This window comes from Macaca fascicularis, chromosome 10, assembly GCF_037993035.2.
Source record: "Macaca fascicularis isolate 582-1 chromosome 10, T2T-MFA8v1.1".
Classification (NCBI taxonomy): domain Eukaryota; kingdom Metazoa; phylum Chordata; class Mammalia; order Primates; family Cercopithecidae; genus Macaca; species Macaca fascicularis.
Window position 1 is genome coordinate 70,930,285 of NC_088384.1, and position 27,846 is coordinate 70,958,130.

General features: G+C 41.9%; 1 protein-coding gene across 13 annotated transcripts in view; it reads left to right on the plus strand.

The window, feature by feature from the left end:
• KIF16B (kinesin family member 16B) overlaps positions 1 to 27,846 on the plus strand; it is a 314,911-nt gene that overhangs the window by 209,283 nt on the left and 77,782 nt on the right. For 7 of the 13 annotated variants that reach the window (XM_074004741.1, XM_005568306.5, XM_074004740.1 and 4 more), the window contains 4 exons: positions 2,342 to 2,494; positions 5,004 to 5,100; positions 6,128 to 6,178; positions 7,497 to 9,825. In XM_074004741.1, coding sequence (XP_073860842.1) covers positions 2,342 to 2,494; positions 5,004 to 5,100; positions 6,128 to 6,178; positions 7,497 to 9,620 — 2,425 coding nt within the window. In that variant the 3' untranslated portion in view covers positions 9,621 to 9,825. Of the gene's footprint in view, positions 1 to 2,341; positions 2,495 to 5,003; positions 5,101 to 6,127; positions 6,179 to 7,496; positions 9,826 to 21,117; positions 21,241 to 27,846 lie in introns of those variants that run through there. The other 6 variants (XM_074004743.1, XM_074004744.1, XM_005568308.4 and 3 more) reach the window with 2 other exon arrangements.

Consider the following 27,846-nt stretch of genomic DNA (forward strand, 5'->3'; position numbering starts at 1 on the left):
ATTTAGTATTAATACTGTATAACAGCAGATACAGTATTGCAGTTTCCACAGAAGTGATTACACAATGTGAGTGTTCCCTCAGAAGCCAAGTAAAAGGGGCTGTTAGCTTCATGAGTTTTCATGAAATAGACTTAGCTAAGTGCTAATTCAGGCCAACAGATTCCGGGCGCTGTGTTCTGACTGCGATGCCCCTACAGCTTTCTGTGGGAATTTCTGTTGTGCTTCATTTTCTCCCAGGGTTCTCACGGCTAAGCCAGGATTCACCATGCAGCCTGACTTGGCCCCTTGTAAAATTCCACAAGTGTGAAATACTAAATTCATGTGGGACCAGACTGGACAAGAATGTCCTGAACTTGGCTCTCCCATTGCCTTCTCAGTGCTTTATGAACCAGGTTTAATCCACTTTCCTGCCTTTCTTCCCACCACCTGCTCATTCCAGCTGCCCCATTGACATGGATCAGGTAACCCAACTGGAAAGGCCTCCTGTCACCATAGCAGGGATAACAGAGGCAAGTTGTTAATACTCACACTTAATCCTGTTTTCTTGTCAGAGTCCTTTAACAATGGCAATGATGACAATAGTCATGAGGCAAGCCATGAAGAATAACTGTGTGTACCTCAGATCCTGCTTTAAATGCTGTGTGTGCATTGTCATTTACTTTTCCAATAAAGAGTGCCATCGTCTACAGCTTACACATGAGGGAACTGAAGCCTGCAGTAGTTGTATGACCATTGGGGATGAATGTCACACCGTCAGAAAGTGGCAGAGTTGTAAGTTAGACCTCAATCTTATCACCCATCTCTGAGCCACTTAGCCCTCTAGTCTTCTGACCATGCGTCTGCCACACAGGAAGGCCAGCTTGTCCCTTGCCACCCATTTAAATCTCACTCAGGCTTCAGGATACCACTCAAACCCTCCTTTGCTCTGTGGAATCTTTTTCACTGGCCACTGGCCCTGTGCTGAAGGGCAATTCTTAACAACCCCAGCAGGAGTTTTCTTAACTGTAAACATTGCTAATTGCCTGCCGACATCCAGCTCATTTGTTTTGTTTTGTTTTGTTTTGGCCATTGATAATACCCTATTAATATTGCTCCTCAATTCTTTGCCCACCACCAGGCCTCTGACATCATTTTTTTTTTTTTTTTTTTTGCTTATGTCTTGTCTTTTGAAAATACTGTATGTTCCGCAAGTGGATGCTCTAGAAGTACTTGCTAATCAATAGACCAAGAAAGGGCTGAGTTAAACTGGGCACAGCCTCGTGTGGGTCTCCTGAGTGCTTACCCTCATGACCCTGTGATCCATGTCGGAAAGTTCAGAACTTGGCTTTCATGTTCAAGATAGAGCAGTCAGATTGCTGCTGGTGACACCAGAGGGTTGGCAACATCATGGTGTGTTGGCATCTGAAGGCAGAGTCTCTGATTTTTAGAGCTGAAGGAATTGAGGAAGATTAGTTGACGCTCTCATTTGATCCCTGAGGCAATTGAGACCCATGTTTAAATAACTTCGCCAAGTTCACACAGTGAGTGGACTGCAGTCTCATGCTTCCTGAGCTCAAATTCACTGGCAAGCTTGGCCCTCTGGCCTGATGGCCCTGGATTCAAGTATGCCTGGGCCGGTGGGAGAAAGACCTTACATATGTTTGACCTCATATAGATGTATCATTTATCATTGGAGGTAAATTTTATGGTTTATTTTAGTTTCTCATGGAACTCAACCTACTTTCCTAGGCCTGTCTTTTCTGCTTCCCCTTCCCACGCCCTCTGCCTCCGCGCAAAGTGGATGCCTGGTTTTCATGGCCTGCCCCATTGCTCATATTGCTTTCTGCACTTAGATAATCTGCCATCATCTCCAAATGCCTCCATTCCCACTGGCCTCTGGAGACTCAACTTAGAACTGCCTTGACTGAACTTTCTCCTAGATTTGTGGTTTTAAAAACTCTTTAAAATATAGATCTTTTTCGTCAAACGTAAGTATTTACCAGAACCCTGATATGTAGTCCACAACCAACTCTTGTTGAAGCAGGAGTTACAGGCCTCAGAATCCTACACACCTACCTCTAGGACTTGTTTGGAGCACAGTGGAGAGATCTTTGCTCTTGATGGTCAAATTTACTCTACCTTCTGGATGCCTCCAGTGCTCGTCCTGAACCCTTCTTGTGGCCCATTGGCACTTTATGTCTTGTCTTATGGGTATGTGGCACCTTTTCTACTAGAAGGTAAAGTTCTTTGTACACAGAGGACAGATCTTGATCCCCCATGTTGTCTAAAACAATGTCTCACACAGTAAGGATGATCAGGAAATACTATTAATGAATGAATTATGTGGCTCCTATCTGTGTAGGTTAGAATATGAAATCCAGCAGCTGAAGCAGAAGATTTATGAGGCCGATGGTGTTCAAAAAAGTCATCATGGGACCCCGGAAGGGAAGGTGGCTTCTTCCAGCTTGCCAGTCAGTGCTGAAAAATCACACCTGGTTCCCCTCATGGATGCCAGGTACTGGACATGAAAGTGATTCCAGGCTTCTCATTTGATGTGACTCAAGGATTCATTGTTTCTCTATTGAACTACTTTGTATCTGGAGGGCTGTATTAAGGGCAACAGGTAGTACATGTGCTTGAGATGTGCTCTGCCTTCATCTGCCATTGGCCTGCCAGTGGTAGGGTAAGGGGTGGTTTCGAGAAAGTCAAGGACTTGAGACCTGGCTAGCCAGATCCATCTTGTTGCAGGTACAGTTGTCCCTTGATATCTGCATAGGATTGGTTTCAGGACGCCTCTTTGATACAAAATCCACACATTCTGAAGTCCCCCTGTTAGCCGTCTGGAGCCTGCAGTTAGAAAAAGTTGCCCTCCTTACATGTTCAATCTGTGTACAGTTGTGGATATGAAACAACTAATAGGGAGGTCCAGCTGTATTTATTGGAAAAAATTCACATATCAGTGGACCTGTGCTGTTCAAACCTGTGTTGTTCAAGGGTCAAGTGTGGTTTGAATGAGAGGATGGAATGAAAAGTTGCAGGGGAACCAGCTCATCCAGCACAAAGTGAGACAAGGCCAGGTTGACAAAAACAAAGACCTAGAATTAACTTAACTATACCAAGGAGGAGGACCTTGTGTTGACAGTTAATTTATATGTCATGGATTACTAATAGATGAAGTTTGTTATAAAAACTAGTATATTCAGAATGATTGTGAGTATAATAAATCTGTATCTAATGTTACTTTAGTTAAGTGATTTTCAGCTTAGGTGGCATTGTGTGTTGCTCTGTGGCTTAGAGCCCTTAGAAAAATCAGCTTAATTATTCTTTGCCTATCAGAAAACAATGATTATTATTCTTCACTCCATTTAAACATGGAAACATTTGAAATTGGGCAGTCTTGAACCCTAGATGTTAGGAGATATATATTTGGATATCAAAATGTACTCAGAATGGCATGAGCCTCATATCCCACAGGGCTAGTTTCAAATTTAAGTGAGTATCAGGGGTGATAAGTTGTAAATGGCCTTCACTCATGTTCAGTAGCACACAATTTTCAGTGGCACACAATTTTGTTTTCAATATTGAAAGATAAACATTGCGCTTTATTTGGGCTCTTTTACCTAAAATTTTAATCTCTTTGCCTAGCATTTTAGAAAATCTTTTCTCTTTGTTCTGTAGTATAGAAATGATTACAGGATTATGCATGTGTTTATGCAGATTTACTTATTTATTTAGTGAATGTGCTAACATATAAACATGGAAACCATTTAATTTAAAATAATCCATCCGGCTGGGTGTGGTGGCTCACACCTGTAATCCCAGCACTTTGGGAGGCCGAACTGGACAGATCACCTGAGGTCATGAGCTTGAAACCAGCCTGACCAACATAGTGAAACCCTGTCTCCACTAAAAATACAAAAATTAGCCAGGTGTGGTGGCGGGTACCTGTAACCCCAGCTACCTGGGAGGCTAAGGCAGGAGACTCACTTGAACCCGGGAGGCGGAGGTTGCAGTGAGTGGAGATCACACCACAACCCTCCAGGCTGGGAGACAAGAGTGAGACTCCATCTCAAAAATAGTAATAATCCATCTAATCAGTACCTGTAGAATTGGAGGAGGGGAGTCTAGAACAGAATGACTTCCATTTGGGCACTCTCTGCCACTAGAAAGATTTTCGATGAAGATAAACTTCTCTAGTCTCTCTGGTTCCTCCAGGTGGAATGACCTAAAAACAGTGAGGTGGAACGACCAGAGATTAGCCCAAAATCCACTGAGGTGGTCAGGGCTGATAGTTTTACTTCATACAACTTCACCTACATTTTATGAGATATCAGATAATAAGTTGACACTGCTTCAAAAGTCAGCGGTGTTTGGCCTCATCTCTATCCTGGCCCTGTCCTAGGCATTTTGGAAGGCAGAGACCTTTAAGATGTGGTCTTGCTGGCTAGGCACAGAGAACCCATTTAGAGAGACAAGACAGACTGGGAATACAAGTATGCAAGACGTTGTTCAATCTGAATGAGGAAGATTCGTAGAGAGTATGTCCATCTCTTGCTTATTTTTTTTTCTTTTTTGGTAATTCTCATACATGACCTTGAGATGTGAGAAATAACTATCATCTGTATTATCCTTTTCTGTATGAGGAACCCAAGGCTCTGTGAATAAAATGTTCTGTCTTGGCGTCAGATCAGAGACCGCAGAGCCTTCTGAAGCCAGTGACTGATTTCTCCCATCCTACAGCAAGCATTCCACTAAGGACTTGGATAGGATCACTTAGTCTCCTTTCCATTCCCAATAGTCTATTACTTGTTCAGTTCTGCCTCATTTGGGCAAAAGCCAGATGGTGAACACGTAGCACCAGATTTCTTGAAAAAAGTAAAAATGTTGAAGTTCTCAAGTTGTTGTTAGGCTTGGCATTTAGAATGAGATTGCTCCCTGTCGTGAAGGGCATAGTAAATAAAGGATCTCAGAATGTCCTGTGCGGTTAGAAGTGTCAGTTCTACTCCATCTCCATTGTGTTTCAGGATCAATGCTTACATTGAAGAAGAAGTCCAAAGACGCCTTCAGGATTTGCATCGTGTGATTAGTGAAGGCTGCAGTACATCTGCAGACATGATGAAGGTAAGCTGAAGGAGCCAAATAACACGAAGTAACACGTTCATTCATCTTTCTTTTTTCCTTTTTTCTTTTCTTTTTTTTTTTTGAGACTGAGTCTTGCTCTGTCAAGCAGGCTGGAGTGCAATGGCACCATCTTGGCTCACTGCAACCTCCACCTCCCAGTTCAAACGACTCGCATGCCTCAGCCTTCCGAGTAGCTGGGACTATAGGTGTCCGCCACCACACCTGGCTAATTTTTGTATTTTTAGTAGACAGGGTTTCTACCACCATGTTGGCCAGGCTGGTCTCAAACTCCTGACCTCAAGTGATCCGCCCGCCTCGGCTTCCCAAAGTGCTGGGATTACAGGCATGAGCCACCGCACTCAGCCCATTAATCTTTCAAGATGACCTTGAAGATAAGTTTTTGGGGGTAGTGGTGGTGGGTTCTTTTGTTTTCCAGTGAGAAAATTCAGATGTGGAATGTTCTAGAAAAAATATTAAATATTACTTGGGCAGAGTGTAACAGTTTATAAATAGTATTAATTCAAAAGTAACTTTATTTTATAGTTTTATAATTCTGTGACAACTTTTAAGTGATTATAAAGTCTAAAATACTTTTAATTCTACATGCCACATTCTTCTGTTTTCTTCCAAAATACTTCCAAATTCCATATTTATTTAATTTACTAATTATCCAAAATATAAATAGAATTTTGACTTTTAGAAGATACATATTTGTGACAAGTCTATATTGAAATAAAGACCGTGCATTTCTATCCTGCAAATTAAGAAATGCCCTAAGGAAATCTTGTTTTTAATACTATTCTTATAATTTTAGGATTAGGAGTAATAGTTCAGTTCTCTGATGGCAGATGGATCAATAGAGTCGTGTTTATCTTGGGGATATAAATTATTTAGAAGGGTTGTCATTGTTGAATGACAAGTATGTTTATTTAGATTTCCATTCCCATAAATATTTGTAATCGAATCAGTCCCCCACCCCATAAACTTGCTATAATTTAATATAGAGGGCTTTTTATTTTCTTTTCAGGATAATGAGAAACTTCACAATGGCACCATTCAACGTAAACTAAAATATGAGGTAGGTAATGATTTTTCAGATTGATAGGGTCGCCTTAAATTATGGCATGCTTATGTGATTACATTTTCTTAATGTTTAGTTGCATAATTAGAATTTTGAGGTCCCAACAAGATTAATGGCTAATAGGGAAGGCAAGCTATTATACGGACTTAAAATTAAACGGAATCCTGCAGATTGAAACTGCTTTGACTTTATTTGAATGGCATGTAGCTGTGGTGGAGCTTTGCCCAGTTTTTCATTTGTGACAGTATATTTTCCCTTGGTCTGCATTTAAAAGGCAGAATTATATAATCAGAATCAGATATGGGGTTTGGAAATGAAACTCCGTACTCCTCCTGTCCATTTTATAGACTGTGAGTTGGCAGTAGTACAAAGGAAACACTCTTGATTGATTAACTTGTTTCTCTGGTGGATTGTCAAACCAAGGTTTATTTGGGCATGCAATTTGTAAGATTTCACTGGTATTTTCCTCCACTAAGAGGCATGTCCCTCCCATATATTTGTAAATTTTAAAAAATCAACCCCCAAAAAATAGTAGGTGATGGAAATTTTCCAGATAGTGTTCATACATTACTGAACAGACAGCAAGAGGTGGATATTCACAGAGGCTGAGCTGACTTTGGCCGCAGCCACGCCCTCCTGCCAGTCATCCAGTAATGATGTGAACTTCCCCTGGATACCCATCTCCCTCCTCTACAGAGCAAGCCACTGGCTTTCATTTCTTTGTGTCCCCAGTAGCTTGCACATAGCGGGTGCACAGTAGTCCTTCCATGGTGATGACTTGTAGATAACAGTAATGATAATTCCCGTTAATGTTCATGGAAACATTTGATTCCCATGAAACAAACCAAAAGGAGAGAGAAATGTAACCTGGGCTAGAACACTTGGGCATTTCTTTTGGCCTTGCTATCTGATTTTCATTAAGTTTGCCTTTATTGCGTTTTGGACATATGATCATGGACTTATTTTCATAACTAAATTTGACCTTCTAAACATTGAATCAGAGGGCTTGGAATTTATTGTAGGGAAAATGAAATATTAGATCAAGAAGTGGGTACTGTGGATCAATCCCATACAATGTATTTCTATTAAAATTCTCAGTGATTTATAATATATATAATATGGAAAATTGATGTTCTATGGATGAATCAGATAATCAATTCTTTAATCATGTATCAATACGAATGGCTTAGGCTTTTTATTTAACCTCTGAATTAATCTACCCAATGAAACCAATGACAAGAATCATCATGTGCAAAAGAATCACAGAAAGAGATACCACATCCCCATTTTCAACTTTTTTTGACACCTTGAACAGAAAAGGCAGTTTTGCCCAGCATGGTATCTTGACCCACTTCTGCCCAGAGATGCCACTGAGACTTCCAGCCTCATTAGAGAGGAGAGGAGGGAGGTGGATCAGAACGACCCCTGGGATCATCCCATGCTGTGGAGCATCTCAGGCCCTAAAATAACTTCCTCGGCATCACAAGAGAGAACTCACCAGCAAAGGGATCAGTCCTCAGTACCTGAGGTATTCCAGGACAGTGAAAACAAATATTGTCATCCCGAGCCTGCTGGCCATTTTGAACCAAAATGTTTTAATCTACCTAAAATCTCTTTTCTTAATGAAAGTAACACCGATGATGCAGAAGATTTTCAGAGTAAGTCAGAAAATTTCAGTGAGCTGATGACTCATAAAGATGAACACAGCTTGAGAGTCAAGTCCAGTTGGACTTTGCTGCAACACACATCCCAAGAAGTGTCTATAAATAGTGGAGGCAAGCAGGCCAGGCAAGGCAAGGTGCTCCGCTTGGTTCTGTCTGAAGGCATTTCCCATGAGGAGAGAGCATCCTGCAGTGCCCTGCAGAGTGTACTGGCCTCTGAGTTTTATAGTGAGCAGCAAGGTGAGGAAGAGTTGGATGCTAAAAAAATGAGCTCATCAGAGTCACTGATAAATATCAGAACAGAAGGAAACAACGGACTGGGATATTTTTACCACAAGTTCTCAGACCTTTATAAAGATACCAGCAGTCACCTGCTTCAGGCTGGCACAAAAGCGATCAGCCAAGCCAGGCTCGTGGGGAGTCTGTGTGCCCCAAGGGGGCTCCCCTCCCAGGTAACAACATTCGTCAGAAGCCTGCCATTTCTGAAGCACTTAGCCCCACACATGCCTTTGAAGATTGACATGCAGTCAACAGAATCTCATTCTCCGGAAGCTGGGTTTGGCAGCAGCAAGAGCGAAGCTGCAGAGAGCCTGAGGCCAGCAGAGGGTGTGGCGCCTTACCTGGCGTCTGCCTTTGCAGCTGCAGGTTTACCGGGTTCCTCGCCAAGCTCTGTTTTTCACCTGGAATATGAAGATGCCAGAAAGAGCTCTGCATTTAAGCAGAGCCTTGTGCAATTCCCGGACCAAATGCTGAAACTTCAAGAGTGGCCTTTGAAAGACCTTCTTAGGCGTGTGACTTGTTCTCTACCAGAACCTTTGGGCAACATGAACGAAGTCAAAGGCATTTACTGGCTTGCTGTTGCTAACTGCACGGCACCTGACCCTCAACCAGCGTGTTTGCTCCTGCTTCAGTCAACTTTATGTGCTTTGGTCCTGTCAGATAGTCTCCTTGGCTCAATGAGCATTTTTCATGCTCTACCTCTCTCAGGTCTACAGGAGATTCAGATTGGCTTTGGTGGACAGAGTATTCGATTCCTGAGCTCTGCAGAGGGTCTTCTGCTCACTGTGTTCAGTTACAACAAATACCTGTCTCAACAGCTGTGTCGTGACCTCCTGTGTGTCCTGATGCCGGAGCCTGATGCCGCTGCCTGCGCTAATCATCCCTTGCTCCAGCAAGATCTGGTTCAGCTTTCTCTTGATTGGAAAGCGGAAATCCCTGATTTAGTTTTGCCAAATGGAGTTCAGGTGTCATCCAAATTCCAGACTACCTTGGTTGACATGATTTACTTTCTTCATGGAAATATGGAAGGCAATGTCCCTTCCCTGGCAGAAGTTCAGTTACTGCTCTATACAACAGTGAAAGTCGTGGGTGACTCTGGCCGTGACCAGTGCCGGTCGCTAGTCCTTCTGAACACCCACATTGCACTGGTGAAGGAAGACTGTGTTTTTTATCCACGCACTCGATCTCAAAACATTCCTCCTCCAGGTGCACAATTTGATGTGATCAAATGCCATGCTTTAAGTGAATTCAGGTGTGCTGTTGTTCCAGAAAAGAAAAATGTGTCAACAGTAGAACTAGTCTTCTTACCGAAACTCAAACCTTCAGTGGGTTCCAGAAATAGTCCACCTGAGCACCTTCAGGAATCCTCAGATGTCCAGTTGTTCACCACCCCATTGTATCTTCAAGGCAGTCAGAATGTCACACATGAGGTCTGGAAACTTACTTTCAATTCTCAAGATGAGGCTCTTTGGCTAATCTCACATTTGACAAGACTCTAAGGTGGAGACTTTTAAAGATGCACTACATGTTTTTTGAGATCATAATAAAATAAGCATTGTGAAAACAGTCAAGGCAACATGAATATCTCCGTGTAGCTAATTGAATTGGAACTGGAAAGATGCAGACCTCTGAAATTGAAAATGTAAATATTTTAAATATCTACAATAAAATAAAAACAGCTAATAGCAGAGCCCTGATAAAATATCTTTATGACCACCTTGCTTCATTTTCTCGAAACTCAGGCTTATAAATTTGTGCCTGCCTCGTTATTTGTGAGGTGATTAAAGCATTTCTGATTGTTTGGCTTCATGTCAATTTATAGTGGGGTGGCTTGGAATCTGTCTGTGCCTGCTGGATTCCAGCAGGCTAATTTGTGCTGCCTGAAAAAGTGTCCAGTCTGGCAGTGACCTTCATTGACATCCTTGGTTTCAGCTGTGATTAGGATAGTTATGTAGCAGAAAACATTAGTGATGCGTCAAGCTTCCTATGAGGACCCAGGGATTTGAAGTGTCCTCCCATCACCATGGTATGCGGAATCGAGACAGTGATGCATGCCCTGCAGTGTCTTCTTCCTCAGTTAATTGCCTTTACCTTCCTCCTTTCATACTTCTTGATGATTCCCTTCTAACCCTTGCTATTTCAGCTCCTCACTTGTTGGTGTACCTACGACTATTCCACCTAACCCGTATCCCCCACCACCACCATATTCCAGTTCTTTCTCAGAACTTTTGTCTCTCTGTCCTGTAAGTCTCTTTATCTCAGAGTCTCACTTTGTTCTCGTGGCTTCTTTCTGCTGTCTTGTCAAATATATAGTCCCCTTAGAGGCACCTGCCTCTGGTATCTCACCCAGCCACCACTTACAACCTTTGATCGAGGTCTCCTGCTGGCCCTGGCCCCAGCTGGTCAGTTCGGTGGCCTCCCTTCTCAGACAAGTTCCCTGCTGCATCTGCCCAGTGTGGGGCTTCTCTCTCCATGAAGGTCCACCCAGTAGTCAGCTGCCTCCTCCTAGGTGAGAGGCTTCAAACTGTGCTCTTCAGGGTCTCTAGCTCCTCTGATCAACCCTTTCGGTCCCCCTCTGTCCAAAAATCCTATCAGGTTACACGTTTTGTATTTGTTTTTAATTTCATCTGACCCTAGTTGCTCTGCCACTGTTCTCCCCTCTCAGGTGTGTGTTCTCCTAAATCCAGAGTTCTCAGAAGGAAGGAGATGTGCTTCTGCCTTTGCTTCTGTCTTGCTCCGCCCACTCTCCATCCACTCTCAGCCGAACCATCTTTAGCCCACGGTAGCTCTCAGTGGATGTTGGACGCAGCTGAGTGAGTCAGTGATTCTGCTGGCATGGAAGGGGCATTTTCTATTCTGGTCAAATCTCTGGATAAGTGCAACATAAATGTTGTAGTGCCTTCTTCATTTCTGTTCCTAATCAATGACAGAAATGGTGTCAAAGCTTAACACACGCAGAAACTTACTATCTTCTTTTGGCCAGGAAGTGCTCGTCTTCCCTCTTTCCCCTGTCGGAGGAATTGACAAGCTACCTACACTGGGTCTACATTCCCACATATTTTCCTCTACCTAGTGTTGCAGACACCAACAGGAAAAGACAGGGAATTGAAGAATGTGTTACGATCTGCAGACCGGTGGCTGCAGCCTTGTCTGCTTCTGACCAGTGGAGGCATTTGGTTTTTTAAGGCAATTGGATTCTCATGTTTTTAGGTTGAGCATGTTTTTGTCACTTCCAAAGCACCCTCTACCCCCATACATAAATACTGTTTTACCTTATACCTAAAGGCTTTTAACTCATTGATGAGGACATCATTAAAATTAGTCACTAATTTGTCATTATCTTAGTTGGTAGGTCATCTTCCATTATGAACAAACACTCCTAAAACGTACCATGGTAGTTTTCTAATATCTTATCAATAATATTTCTCCTAATTTATTTTTTTTTTACTTGTTAAAACTAATATATTTTGCATTCCTTTTTTCTTCTTAAGTTGTTCCACCCAGTATTTTCTCGTATTTTCTTGATAAGAAAAACAGAGTTATACTGCAGTAGTCTTGTGCAAGTTAACAAAGAAAAACAATTAATGATTATGAAGGGCTGAGGGAATAGACTTTAAGATGCCAGCAGAGGGATGCCATGATCAGGAAGAAGGGAGTGATGAATAAACAGTACATAATTTTAACAAAGAGTATTAACTATTAGACAGATGTGCTTATTCACACAGGCACAGAAGCGTAATTCCACCTTGTTGTAAATCATGGTCTTTAGGATTTCTCAGAGATGGAACATGCAGCAGATATGAGCATTGTATAAAAATCGTATCACTCATTATAACTTCTGCAGTCTGCTTTATGATCGAAGAAGGCCACAGTGAGGATCATGTTCAGATTGCACCACATAATAGAAGCAGCTTGCAGCATTCAGATTCCGCGTGTCACTTCTCTCACCTAAGCATACTTTGTACCTTGAGATAAGATATAGTTCCTGGGTGTGAGAGTTTGATTTACTGTCTGTGAAATAAGTATTAAGGGGGTCGTGATGCCTGTGAAAGCCAGTGGAGTATTGTTGTTGCCATTATCCACTGTGGCTTCAATCCTAGCGGCTCCCTCTGCTGCGGCTTCAATCCTAGCAGCTCCCTCTGCTCATTTCTTCAGGAGTTTGTCTAAGCCCACGGCACCCCTAGAGTGGAGCAACTATGAGAGTCAGAGTATTCAGCCTACTGTAACGACATCTCGGCTGTCATGAGTTTCTGAATCAGAAAAAAATAGACGCATGCATTCTTGGTTATGTGGCATTCTGCATTGTTACAGTATAGGCATAAACATTTATATTGTGGGACTTCTTAATACATTCTAGACAATAGCTCTTTGAATACTTTTGAAATAGTGATTTCATCTGAATTTGATTAAAATCCATTTTGCGCACAGCTGCCTGTTTTACAGACTTGTGGTTGGCAGGATGAATTTATTTAGTCTTTGTTGAAAAACATTTCAAAACAGTGTGTCTCCCTGTTCTCATTACTTTAAAAATGTGCTTGCATCCCTTTGGAAGAGAGTACTTACGCCTTCCAGCAGTAGTAATTACAGTAATTTTTGCTTACATTCTCTTTCCCAGATGATTTAAAGCTTTGTATGATAAATAGATTAGAGCCACTTTTATTAATGCTTCTTTGATGATCAACCCAGCTTATTGGATAGACCAGTTTCTAATGAGGTCATTTTGTTAATTTAGTTACACAATTTCCAGTATGTAGCTTAGACAACTCTGCCTCATTCCTTAGAATATCTCCTGTGACAGATGTTATATCAGTCTGCGATTGCCAAATAACAAACAACCCCCCCCCAAATTTCAGTGGCACATTAAAAATGTTTTTATTTTATTCTGCTGCTTTGCAAGTAGATTGGAGTGGCTGTGCTGTAGGCTGCAGGTCATCTGTTGCTCAGCCAGGGTTGGTCTGCTCCGCACATGTCATTTTGGGATCTATTCAGAAGGGGCAGTAGCCATCGTGGTGATGACAGAAACACAGAAGGGCAGTCCTGCAAGCCTTTGCCTGTGTCTGCTAACATCTAACTGGCCAACACAAGTCACATGACCAAGCCCCAAATCAAGGGGCAAGGAAGCCTCCATCCATCAAGAGGCCATGGTAAGACTCTGGATATGTACGGCTACTACAGGGAGAGAAGAACTGGGACCGGCAATTAATTTTCCATGGATGTATTATGTCAAGGTTCCCAAAGCTCTATTAAAAGATAAGACTCGGATGAAACTTGTAGGACTTCTCCCTAATGGAAACATTCAGGTACCGGGATAGTGTGCCCTAGGACCTTTTAAGTTACCTATTCAATTTGAGTACCTCCATGGATGAGCTGATTGCTTTCTACCTCTGAAGCAGTTTATTCATTGGGAACTGCTCTTACTGTTACACCATTCTTTCCATAATCTCCCTTATTGTGATCTCCATCTGCATAGTCGGCAGAGTCTGTTCATCCATGGCACCCTCTGTTGCAGAATAAAACAAATGTATTTTGCAATCTGCATTATACACAACCCTTCAGAGAAGACATTTCTTGTATGTCTGCCTCCTCTGATTTTTCTCCTTTACCTCCAACACCCTTCCGTCTCTCCACTGTTTCTTACACAATACATTTTTCAAACCATCACCATCAAATCTCTGGTTAAGGATGCACTGTTGTGGTATGCCTTCTTTATGAGGAATGGAATTGAATAAACTAGTTGATGAGAATGAAGGAGATTCTATTATAAGTCACTCCTCCTGCCTTTTAATATCTGGTTAAAATCTTTTGTTGCTGAAGGTGCAGTGGGTTATAGGGATGACAGCAATCCCAGTCACTGTTTATATTGTGGTTTACAATGTATAGGACTTCTTGTTCATATTTTGTTCCTTTTGATACTTACGGTGATTCTACTAGAATGCAGGAATTCACATTGAACTCCATTTCAGATTTGGAAATTTAGACTCAAAAAGGATTACTAGGTTGAGAACTGGGACTTAAATCCAGACTTTTCTACTCTAGAATATATATATTTGTCCACAGTGCCAAAACTATTTCATAGTCACTGTTATTCCTGACATTGGTAAAATTTTTTATAGATTTTTTTTATAGGAATGACTATGCTGAAATATATATTTCCAAGTATTGCTAAGTTGATTCTTAACTGACTTGTAAATTTATTTTCTTGGAATTCTAGACATTAACAATTATTTCTGTCTGTATGAGTTGTTGTTTTCAAGGATTGCCTTACAAGTTTCTTTTCAATTCCTTTTATTTCCTTGTATGGATCTTATTTCTCCTCTTTGCACTCTGTGTTTTCAGCTCTGTAAAAGAAAGCTTAGACACAGTCATAGTGTGAATATGATGCACGTAAGTTTGTATGTTTACTTGACTGGAAGTGCATTCCTGCCTTTTATTTTCTCCTGGGCCTCGCATTCAGCATGGTTTGAACCAAAGCCAGGGCTCAGCAAAAAATCAGTGAGTGAACATCAGTGGTACTTTTCATGATTAATCAATGACACTGTACCGTTATAATAGAAGGGAGAATATCCGCTTTTCCTTGAGGGTCCTAACCTGTCTGTATTCATGCTTAATAGTGAGAGCCACTTAGCAGTTGTTGCTACATTATCAGCCAGGTATAATAGACCCCACATTTAATCTTTTTAAAATCAGCCATTAATTGATACATTGTTCAAAGATGATGACCACTTAATATAATCTGGTGATCTAGAGAAAAATAGTGACACTTTTAATAGTTTCAGGTTGAAACATTAATCCAATATTCAGTATTTCCAAACCTTGAAACAATTTTGGTCAGCTCAGATCTTTGTAGAAGAACTAATTGATTCTGGTGAGAATCATGGATTGGAAATGTCAACTAAACCTTTTAGATTTACCCAAAGGCCACTAAACTTAAGGTATTCTACAAGTACCAGTATCCAACAGTTTGCCATCTTCTGGGTAACTTATCCCTCAGGATAGATATATATATCAAAACTTGTATTTGTTTGCTGATGTGAGTCTTCCAAACTCACTTTAGAAATGAGATAATGTTAGCACTGTTTCTCCACACCAGGCTGTCGTTAAGTCCCGTCCTTCACAGGGATGGACAGGATGTGCCTGTATGGCCACGTCTTGGCAAAATCCAGTTCTGTTGTATTTGCCAAGCCTTCAAAGGTAAGAGTAGTGTTAATTAAGACAAGATCCCCTTATAGCAAAGGCAGGCTTCTCTACTGGAAATGGATAGGAACCTGTCTGGTTATTTACCATATACATCATTTGTGCTTGTTCCTGCATGTTATCTTTCTTCCCTGTTTCTTACAACCTGGCTGATGTTGGAGGCTATAACAAATCTCCATCATCTCTTTCCCCAAATCTCCATTGTCTCTTTCTCCAAATCTCCACTTTCAAATTGTTGGGGCGTAATAGGTACTCGAGACACAGTAGCTCTAATGAGAACTATCAGTATAGTATGTGTAGTTGAAGAAAGGAAGGATTAGAAATATGTGCTATGGTTGGAACAGGGACAGGAGAATTTGTAACTTTGTTAAATCTAATAAAAAGCCAGGTTTGCCTGTATTTCAGAAGCAAAGCTTGGCTGTGGGCTCCTGGAGGTTAGATGGCAGTCCTTAGGCCAGACCTTGTCATGATCAGTGTAGACTGAATTTGACCATCTGGTACATAATTAGAATGTTTGGGACAACTGTTGATGACTCCCTGAGGACTTGGACTGTTTCATGTTCTCTGAGAGCCTGCGGTGATCTGAGTGGATATTAGTGCCACTTCCTGTTCATTTCCTCAATTTGTTGCTTTTGAAGGAAATGGCCTGAGTAGTAAAAGAAGACTTTGAACTGAATATTTACAGTGTACCTTATGTTCTGCCTATTTCTTTCGGCTAAGGACTGGGCTACAGTGTTTCACCAAAAGTGGAAAAACAGCATATTTGTTGCCACAGAGCATTATTTCATTAAAAGCTGTCAGAAAAAATATTTTTTGTATTTAACTTTTAAAGATATTTCTTATGTACAGATATGTGATTCAAGTTACCAATTATCTACTTTTTCTTGACTTTTTATTTCTAAATAGGACGACTCCATGGCACATTTAAAATTGCTTATACTGTCTTCTGTACTCATCCATGCCAGTTCTGCCCACGGAGAGATGTTCCGAACACCTCCTACTCCAGTGCCATCAACTTCCCCTTCAGAGTCTAAGAATCTTTTTTGTCACATATAGGGAAACTGTGACAGATTCCAAAATAAATAATGCCATCGAGATATAAAAGCTCCCATAAATAATGGCATATAATGGGATACAGCAAACATTTGCATGTCTAGTATAAACCTCAAGATACTCAAAATATAGCCACTTTCAAATCAAAAATAAATTTAAGAGACATTTATGTTAGCTTTACTTCCTGTCCAGTATAAACATAGTTTAGGAGAATGTCAAGAATTTTTTACACTGTACCCCGAGAATTCCACATTTCTCATGAAATTGACTTCATAAAATAATGTTTACAAATTCACACCACAGTGATGATTTGATGGGAACACATTTTGATTTTTGAATTTATGCATTTGCTCAGATCCCTACCTTGTATTTTAGTTATTCATTTCTGTAGCTGTTCATTTCTGTACACTCATTAATATTTAGTTCATATGAAATCAGTAAGATTGAAGTAAACTGTAGCCAAGGGTGATAGTGGGGACTCTGGCAGTATTTCTCGTCCAGTATGATATGTAATGAAGAGAAATGTCTTTCTTCTCTGCAGAGGATCCTGTTACGCTTCACTGTCTGGTCCTGTTTGGGACAGTAGCTCTTATATACAGCCAAGGGCCGCGTATTGGTCCAGGCAGTTGCTAGTGTGTCAAAGACTGCCCTAGATTGAGGTGGGCTACGTAAATATTATAAGATCTACTCATTCTCAAATATCTGGTCCCTACTCAATTCACTTGCCCAGTGAAATTGTCAAAGGCAGGGATTTTTTTTTTTTTTTTTTTTTTTTTTTTTTTTTTTGTGAAGAATCTATGAGCCTGAGCCTCAAGCAGCTTTCCTTGTATTAGGGATTGGTTTCACCCTGGCACATACTTAGAAATGGAGAACTCTCCAGTTGTATTAGTCTGTTCTTGCCTTGCTATAAATACCCAAGACTGGGTAATTTATAAGAAGGAGGTTTAAGGTTCTGCAGGCTGTGTAGAAAGTATAGCACGGGCTTTTTATTCGGGGGAAGCCTCGGGAAGATCACGATCATGGTGGAAGGTGAAGGAAAAGCAGGTGTATCCCATGGTGGGAGCAGGAGCAAGAGAAAGAGTGGGAGGGAGGTGCCACATGCTTTCAAATGACCAGATCTGGTGAGAACTCACTCATTATCGCAAAGACTGCACCAAGCCCTAAGAGATCCCCCCATGTGACCCAAATACCTCCCACGGGGCCTACCTCCAACACCAAGAATATTGCAACTCCTCGTGAGATTTGGATGGGGCCAAATATCCAGACCATATCACCAGTCATAAAATGCCCGGACCATCAGTTCCAGTCTTACCTCATTTTAAAAACTGACTTATGAAAAAAGAAAGTTCAGGTCGCAAATCTACCTTTACAATATAAATCCATGTAGAGTAGAAACATCAAATGTTTGTTCCAAGCATGTGCACTTGAGAAAAACTAAAGGTCTTAGAAATTACAAATACTTTGTAAAAGTTGTATTCCCAAGGCCTGACTCTCTGTGTGGCACATAGGTGGTACCCAGTAAAATAGCAATGTTTCATTATATATCTTAGGGGTGTCTAAAAGAAAAGGCATTTAGAAAGTCAAAGGTAAGTCTCCATTGCTTAGCTGACAGAACATGCCGAGGCAATTTTGACCACTGTTCTTCCTCAGTAAAATTCCTGACATTTGGATGACAGGATATATATTCATAGTTGTTCTCACTCCATTCCGCGTCACAACTTTCTCATCCTGCTGTGATTGCCAGTTCACTTGTCAGAGTCTGCCTCAGACCTTAAGTCCCACAGGGTGGGGCACTATTGTATTCATAGTTGGGTCCCTCCCAAGTAGTTGGAGATATCATGGCCGTTTCCATAGGGGAACTGAGGTGAAGAGAGGGCGAGAGACTTACTCCGAGACCAAGTCCCAGAGCTAGGATTGGATTCCACATCTTCTCCTTCCTTATGAGTCTTGAAGTGAATATCACCTGGAATCCCATGTCCATTTCCTGTGACTACGTCAGGGAAGCAGATACAGTTAGAGTATGTTATGCTTTTGGATACTGTTATCCACACTTTTTTGAGAACCCGAGTCACGTGATCCTAAAAGGTTCAAGTACATAAATGGAGGTATCCCTAGGCAAAACTGTGAAAAACATGAAGTTTGCCTCTCAGATCATCTCCCTCACAGGTGTGTGTGTGACCGCCATGTGCCTTAAGTGACAGAAGCCCATATAATTTTTTTTTTTTTTTTTTTTTTTGAGATGGAGTCTTGCTCTGTCACCCAGGCTGGAGTAGTGCAATCTCAGCTCACTGCAACCTCCGCCTCCTGGGTTCAAGTGATTGTCCTGCCTCAGCCTCCCGAGTAGCTGGGATTACAGGCACGTGCCACCATACCCGGCTAATTTTTTATATTGCTAATTTTTTATATTTTTAGTACAGACAACCTTGCACCATGTTAGCCAGGATGGTCTCAATCTCCTGACCTAGTGATCAACCTGCCTCGGCCTCCCAAAGTGCTGGGATTACAGGCGTGAACCACCGCGGCCGGCCTGTGCATATAGTTTTGAAAGAACTCTAGTGATGATCCATCCCTCAACAAGGTCACATGATGTTTAAAAATTTTTTACTATTTACTATTTATTGTTGGTTGAAGGAAAAAAGGTTAATTGCCTTCCCTCCTGCCTTTCCTCCTCCTCATCTCTAAGGACAGAGCCCATAGCTGCTCAGAGATAGCTCTTCATCAAATTAGCTGTGGTGTTGGCCTTTTGGTCTAATTGATGAGGTGGATCCATGTTCCTCTCAAGGTGCAGCAAGTGGATCTTCCCTTCTCAACTGGTATTACCCATTACTAGTTGTTGCTTAATGTCCCTGCTGTGGCATTCCCCTCTGATGAGGTTGCCCCAGCTACAATATGCCCACTAATCCCCAATACACACACACACACACACACACACACACACACGCAGCAGCAACAACAACAGATTGATTCCATGAGAGATCACATCAGATCTGGAAAAGAGATGATATTCCTACTTGAAACGTGTAGTTATTAAGCATGACGTAGAAGCGATCAGGTCTTAGGCAGCAGAGCAAGAACTCGTTGGCTGAACTGTGGCATGTGTAGGTTAAAGATGTTTCTTAACATTGCATGTCTTGTAAGTAAAACCACTAATTTATTTCTCTGCCTTTTCACCTTTAAATTGATAAATATACTACACATTTAGGAAATGTCTACATTTAAAGTAATTTGGAAATGGACTGTTAGTGAATTGAAAAGCCTTTAGCAAGGCTTATCATGAGGAATCCCCTTTTTAAGAATTTCTTGATGGTTTTGATATCAGGGACAGCTAAATCGGTGTACCATTATGATAAACAATTAGTTCTTCTTGCTTTGGGTGACCAGCCATGTGGGGAAAAATTAAGATCCTCTGATAGGCTTTGGAAACTTCATGCCAAAATGCACACACAGTCAGCTAGATCGAAAGCAGCAATCTGAAGCAAATTGTATGTCCTTGTGTCCTCCGGAAGTCCAAGCTTTCATGCACACAGCTAAGTTGAAACTCAAGTTACACCTGGCTGAGAACCCTTTCTGCCTGGGAGAAAGGGAGCTTATTGCCCCCTGTTTTCTTTATAGTCACATAAGTGGGTTCCATTGCATAATCATGGAATTGTCAGCATCTTAAAATCTATGTATGTGTGAAGTGTTCATTAGCTCAATGTATCTTAGATGGATGTAATTATTGTAAAATTTCATGATTGCAGTCTGGAGTAGTGGTGATGAAAGTGGGCCCTAGATTGGCCTGAGTTTAAATCTTGACTCTACCCTGTACCTCCATCAAGTGAGCTCAACCCTCAGTCTTGGGCCTCTCATCTGATAAATGGGGTTAATAATGGCTAATACCTCGTAGGGGGAATTGTGGGGATTAAATGAGCCAATTCATGTAAACTGGTTAATGTAGTCCTTGGCATATAATGAGTATCCAATAAATGCTAACTAATTATGATTCTAATTATTTTATTATTGCTGTTACTTCAAAACCATATGTTTTCTAAAGCCCCAGCTTAGTGCAAACAGTAAGGATTGTTCAGAGATTTCTTCCAATTCACACTTAAGATCTTCATTTGGAAGATTTATTTTTTTCATAATGCCTCTTCCTCAGACCCCACTAGTCCCCCACTGCCCAGGCCATAAATATTTGTCAGAGCCAAGTTGAGTATCAAATGGGGCCTAAAGAAAATACTTGGGATTTGTTTTAATTGTGGTTTAAAGAGCTTTCCACACTACACTGGCTTATAAAAATGCCTAAAAGTTAAAAATGAAGTAAATTTGAATAAAGTCTCCAGCTTTTGCAGCTTTATAAGTATAGCTGTCTGATAGTGTGTGAAGAAAAAAGTTTGTCAGATGGTCAAGACTTTTCAGAAGACAATCTGGTTTACACTGATTTTTTTTTTTAAGTCAGGATAATGTAATTTGTCCCTGTTTTTACTTGTTCTTATAAATTGGAAGGAAACTTCAAAGCCAAGCAACACTTCATAGTGCTTTTGCCCTAACTCCTTGGAATGACATACCTAAAATCATGGTCTTTTTGTTACGAGAGAGGCTTAGCTTTTCTCTTTCAAAGGAAACCATCATTTTTCTAAATAAACCCTACTGGTTTGATGCTCTTTTCTCTACTTGAAACACATTTTCTCCCTCCTACCCAAGCAGGATATTTGCAGTGGAGTGATTCTGGTTTCTCTTTGTTCTCCCTATCTGACGTGCCTTTGATAGCGGATGGTTTCTCGCTCTTTGGGTGCAAATCCAGATGACCTGAAGGACCCAATTAAAATTAGTATCCCACGCTACGTCCTCTGCGGGCAAGGAAAGGATGCACACTTCGAGTTTGAGGTCAAGGTGAGTATCTTCTTGACTCTTCTGGAGAATGGGGATTGGAGACTATGCAGTGCTTTCTCCGTCTTTATTTTTTCAAAAGGGGATGAAGCTGCATGTGAATATCCTGTTTGTAAAATATTTGGTCTTGCCCTTCTTTAAACCAGTCTGTAAAACTCGTGACTGTAACACATGGAAGGAAGTTACCTCATAGAAGGTGTTGGTAAGGCAGATAGAAATGGAATTCCTATCACCCACACCCTACAGGTAGGGTGACCAACCAGCCAGGTTGCCCAGGACTTTCCTAACGTCTGCCCTTAAAGTTTCACACTTTGGGAAACCCCACAGTCCTGAGCAAACCGGGACAGTTGGTCACCTTCCCCATGGGCTTAGTATTAATTTTTCTTCTCTATAAAAATGAGACTAATAATATTTATGTCATAGGAATATCAGTGCATATAAAGTGCTGCATCTTGTGGCTGGTATAAACAGTAAATGGTAGCTATTGCTGCTATTACTACTGCTATTTTCGTTGTTGTTTCTATTATTAATTAGGAAGCCTTCCTCATTTGTTTCAAGTGTTTCTTGATTTATACAACTTTTCAGGAAGAGATGTGCCTGTTTCCTTACGTCATGGTTTTCTAAATAATGACTTCATCTTTTTGCTAATTTGCTTTCATTGACTCATAACACTTTATTAAATGATGTTGCTGGCCACCATCCTCTCCTCAAGGAAGTAATGCTAAATCACACTTCTTTGTTTTCAAGGATCAGCAAGGGTATTGATGTAATGAAGTCCACTAGGATCACCAGTGTATGCATGCATAAGGGTGTTCTTGGAGGGTGTAGGTGGTTTTGTTCAGATCAACACCAGACCATGAATCTGGATACTGAGTTCTGTAGACTCTGACCCCGCTGCAATTTGCTGAGTGGCCATAAGTCATCTGAGCCTCAGTTTCCCCATTGATACAATGAGGAAATTGGAAAGTACCAGTGGTCTCCAGATTTTGTTTAATCTGAGAAACCTCTTTGTTCAAAGAATATCTTATGTGGAAGGACACCATAAAAGGCAGGGAAGCCTGGAGCTGCTGGGCACGCAGGGAGTGGGGAGGGAGGAAGGAGCCTAAAGCCAGCCCTCCCCACCGCCTGTCCCCACACCTGATGCATCTCAGGGCAGCCCTGGGCTCTGGGGCATCCCTCCCTTCAGATGTCACATTCTTTCAACCTTCCTGAGGAAATAATGTAAATAACTTCTTTTCTAGCCAGTCAGACTTTTAGGATTTTATTTCTATATAATAAGTTTTCCATTAGAAAAGAAAAAAAAAAACCCACAACAGGGCATCAGTTTATATAGTTGAGGTTTTCATTGAGAAAGCATGATGTCTGCATGTTGTTGTTGCTGTTATTCTTCTTCTTTTTTTTTTTTTTTTTTTTGAGACGGAGTCTCACTCTGTTGCCCAGGCTGGAGTGCATTGGTGCGATCTTGACTCACTGCAACCTCTGCCTCCCGGGTTCAAGAGATTCTCCTGCCTCGGCCTCCCAAGTAGCTGGGATTACAAGCACGTGCCACCACGCCTGGCTGATTTTTTGTATTTTTAGTAGAGACAGGGTTGCACTGTGTTAGCCAGGATGGTCTCGATCTCCTGACCTCATGATCCACCCGCCTTGGCCTCCCAAAGTGCTAGGATTACAGGCATGAACCACTACGCCCAGCCTTTGCTGTTATTCTTAACTTTATTGATCCGATTATGTGGTTCTTATTTAAATGTTATGCTATGTCTTTGATCCACTACTTCCCACTGCCCCTGACCTAATATCTATCTCCTGGTCAATTTATTTTTCATTTGTTCTCAACCATTCCAGATTTTGTGTGTGTGGTGTGTGTGTGTATGTGTGCATGTGTGTGTATAGAATTTCATTTGTACATATATGTGATTATACATAAATATAACAACAATTTCTGAAGTTGTGTTTGCATTATGGCCATGTTGGTTAATTAGAGAGTGAAGACTGGCTTCCATTAGCTCAGAATTAGAATTCCCCAGCACATAGAACTCACAGCAGTGAAGGACATGCAATGATTTTAGTTGGTACATCGATTTGTTCTACTTTAACACATAAATGTGTTAGTAAAATATAACTGTTAAATCAATTTCATGTATAGAACTCAGATAAAGAAGATATTTAATATTTTTAAAACTGCATTGATTTAAATAAAAATTACAAGCAAATAATAGTCAGGTGGTGTTCAGATATGGCTAAAATTGTGAAGATGCTACTGTCCATGAAAGTTAGAGAAACCAAATACAGAAAATTCTATGAGGCCTTATGGAATCTAGGCGATCACTTCAAGATAAATAAATTCCAAATACACAGAGCTCTGCTCTCTTTTCATTTCTCAAAGCAAATTCTGAAGTGTGTCATTGTTCCGCTTCCTTTTTCTTCTCGTCCTTAGGTGCTGTAATTATGAGCACCAGGAATGTGTTAGCACCAACCTGGGGAATGTCTAGTTCTCCATTTAGACAGGGCCTCCTGATACCTTCACAGGCAGGTGTGTGGAAGCCCTCCACCCCATGTCGATACCTTGTCACAGGGTAATATGAGAAACAGACATGACGTGAATATACAGGCCTTCCCCAGAACAAAACAACAAAAACAGCCTCAATCCAGGCAAAGAGGTAGCTGCTAAATAGCAGCCCCCCACCCCGCAACCCTCATATCCTGCCATCTCCAGGCAACCTCAGCAGGTCACACAGCCTCACTGTGCCTCACCTGTCAAATGGGAATCATAAAACCCACCCCACTGGGTTGGTATGAGGAGTGGATGAGTTTGTATGTGTGAAGTGCTTAAAACAGTGCCTGCCACATACTAAGTGTTGGGTAAGTGTTGGTTATTAAAAAGAAATAAAAATAAAAATGGGATGAGTGAGACTTTACTGTGAGGTCCCTTCATGACTTTTGATGTACAGTTATGTTTTGATGAGAGTTTTGGATTTTGTTGGGATTTTTTTTCTTTTTGGTTGTTTGGTTGCCCTCAACATTTGGAATTTGAAATTGAGATTGTTGACCTTTTCTCTCAGTCATTTGGACATTTCGTGCATAGACCCTGTTTTCTAGAACAAATAGTCATGCTTATGGTAATATATGGTAATATTTTGGCTACTACTAAATTCTTCTCTTGGTGAACCAATGGCTATTTAAGGAGACTAAGGTAAAAAGTATTATTTTTAAAAGAGTATTCTCTTTAGTTTTAAGCTTTTTTGAAGGGAGATTTAACATTAATGTACATACATATATTATTACACTTTATAATTTAGAAAAATCTTTGCTGCTTCTCTTTTAAAAAATCAGTTTTGTTTTTCATTATCCCCCATGATGGTCCTGAGTACACACAGTGAGATGCCGTGCCCTCTGTGACCAGCAGGGCAGGCTCTGACACCCCCCGTACATGACCCTGTTTGCTCTATTGCTTGCTGGTGTCACTGCCAGCTTATTTAGGGTCCCAGCTGATTTGTGTGACCACACCAGGGCCCACGTGGTGTGAGGCCTGAGGGGCCTCGGGAGGGAGACAGCAAGCCAGGGGTGTAGCTGCCCGGGTTCTCCTTTGTTATCTTCCCCTCGCCCTCCTCACCCGCTCTGCTTGCTGCACTCTTCTGCCTACCTTTGTTTAGGTAGGACTCATTAGTCATTGAAATCATTCCTTCTTCCTGACCATTTTCATTTTAATCCCCAATGTGGGAGCTCCAATTTGGTCTGCCCATCGCCACATGAAGTAGGCAGGAGCCTGTTAAGGGAATGTTCAGGGAGCACACAGGGCGTGTGATTTCGAGGGAGGGCAGGAAGCCAGTGGGGGTTCCCAGATGCTCGTCTTCTGACCCCTGCTGGGCCCTGAGGAGGTTTCTGCCACTGGCCTTTAAAATCAGAATAGTAGAGTTTTTCATTAAACCAAAATCTATTTAATTCAAAAGGACTGTCTTCTACACCTGCTTTATTTGGTGGGGGGGGAGTGGGATTAAAAACAACTCTTTTATGAAATAACTGTGAGGATATATAAATAGACAGGCTTTTGTTGTTTGATCTTATTTAGTTTTTTAAAATCAACTCTGTTGAGGCGTAACTTACATACAGTGAAAGCACACATTTTAGTTGTAGTTGGATGAGTGTTGGCATATATATACACCTGTGTTACTAGCCCTCTGGTCAGGATTTGGAACTTTGCAGGCACTCCAGAAGTTTCTGGTGCCCCTTGCAGTCAGCGCCCATGTTGCAGCACCAAGGCGAGCACTGATCTGCCCTCTGCACCTACAGATTAGTCGTGTCTGCTCTAGCACACCACGGACAGGGGATCCGATGGTGTTTATCTTCTGTGTCTGGCTGCATTCATTTAATGTGATGCTTTGGAGATTTGCCTATGTAGTTGAGTATAACAGTAATTTGTTTCTTTATATTAATAGCATCCCACTGTATGGATATGTCACAATTTGTGTATTCATTTCTTTCCTGTTGGTGTTTGTTTTGATATTCTTACCCAATGATATAAAAGGTTAGCATTTTGGTATTGCCCCTCTCCCCCACTTGGTTTTAATCCTCCCAGGAACCCCTGGGTCAGAGTATCAATTCCTGTTACCGTTGAAGCTGTACCTTCCTGCCGGTCCTGGTAGCACATCCTCCTGGAACTGTGTCCACAGTTGCATGTCCTGCTGACTGGCTTCAGAGACAGAGATGGGATGGGGAAGCTGAAGCAGTGCCAGTCTGGCTTCTCTCTGAGAACAGGACGTTCTGGGCTGAACATTGCTGTGTGTCACCTGCTGGTCAGCAGAATGAAGCTGTAAAATTTGTGTCTGTGCTCAGCTGCACCTGCCACAAGTAATGCCACTAACCAGTCGACAGCAGTCATCTCACAACCCCGCTTCGCATGCCTCTCAGTCACTGACACGTGGCATCAGTTATGCTGTGTTATGCTTGCCATTTTCAGTTAGTTGGGACCAGAGTGGGTAAAATTTAATTTTGAAATCACATTTCAGCATAGTACAAAACACGGACCTGGGAAATTGATGGTTAAGACGAGCAGAGACTATCACACTCATGTCATAGAAATAAGCTGGTGTTTCCAGCGTTGTTTGAAATCCCTTGCATTTTAACTTACATATCAACACAGTAACATAAAGAAATAAACCCACACCAGTGTGTTTATTTTTTAATGTTTTGTTTCCTGAGAGTTTCTATTCTTATAAAATCTGGAAGTAATCTGCAGAAGAGTTTGCTGTCTCATCTTTTTTCTGAGTGGTCATCTGCAGTAGCACCCCCTGCCCTGTTCTCCATCCTGTCACCAGAGGTACTCCCTTCTTTCACAGCCAGGGTCATAGCTCACAGTCGTGTTGCCTTCAGTCTGGTTATTTTCAGTCATTGTCTTGTTTGCTGGTCTTCCTCTGTGGACACAAGCTCCCAGGACCCTTTCAGTCTTGTGCGACACAGACCCCCCCAGTGCCCACCCCGTGCCTGACTGGTACTGGTCACCCAGCGGATCACCCAGCTGCGTGATGCATGCTAGCCTGGCCACAGGTGCTGTCATTAGGCACAGCCTGTCTGGAGCTTCGGGGATGACTGGGTGACCGTGTGCCCTTTGTAAACCTCCCCCCATCCCCGCCCAGCTCCTCATGCTCCATCCACACTGATGGAGTTAGTCACTGATGAGCCATTCTGCCCCTTGCTCATCCTCGTGATGTGGCTGGTGGCTCTTAGTCATGCAGGGGGAGTGTGGGCGAGTCGAGCTTCTTGATTGTGTCCGAGTCCAAGCATACCAAAGCCTCCCATCTCCCTTCCTCCCCACCTTCCCTCCCGCCTTCTCAGCACCATCCTCCAGCGCTCCAGCGTACCCATGCCCTGGCTCTGGGCTGAGTTCAGCACCCGCAGGGTACATCTGTTTTGTCTTGGCTTTCCTTAACAGAGAGGTAGACCTGTATGCCCCCACCCACCCTCTGGACATTGTCCTGGCTGCCAGGCACTCTCCAGCCCCTTGCTCTTAGAAGCACGTGTCCCATTGTTATCTCCTCTAAGGAGCCTTCTGCATTCCAGCTATGCTCCCAGGTGCCTGCCTTTTCTCACATGGCTGCAGGGTGTCAGCCCTATTGACCAGTATCACTTTTGTCCACTTGAAGACCCAAGAAACGCAGGACTACACACAGACAACTTAGGTCACACACGTGATGTCCAGGACAAAAGCTTTCCTGATTTTAATCATCTGGGTTTTGTTTAGGTACCATAGTAACAGTCTCCTCTTGTCTCATTCTGCTCTGACTCTTGATCGGTGGCCTGAGAAGGAGGAAGAAGCAGAGAAAACACGAGTAATGAATGATAACGAGGATGTATAACCTCACCGTAGTGTTCCAGGGAAAACTTGTAGACCATCTGCAAATAATTATCAAGTACCCCAGTCAGTGGCAGCCGTTCTCCTTTCCATTGTGTGAATTTAGGTCTATGAGCTCCCCCTTCTAATTTCAGTCAGTCTGGCCCTACACACTTAGGGCCAAGAGATCTCATCTGCTGGGTCCTCCCTGAACCTAAAAGACCCTGAAGTGAGACACGGCAAATTGCAAAACTGCAGGGCAGCAGTTCAAATTGGATCTTGCT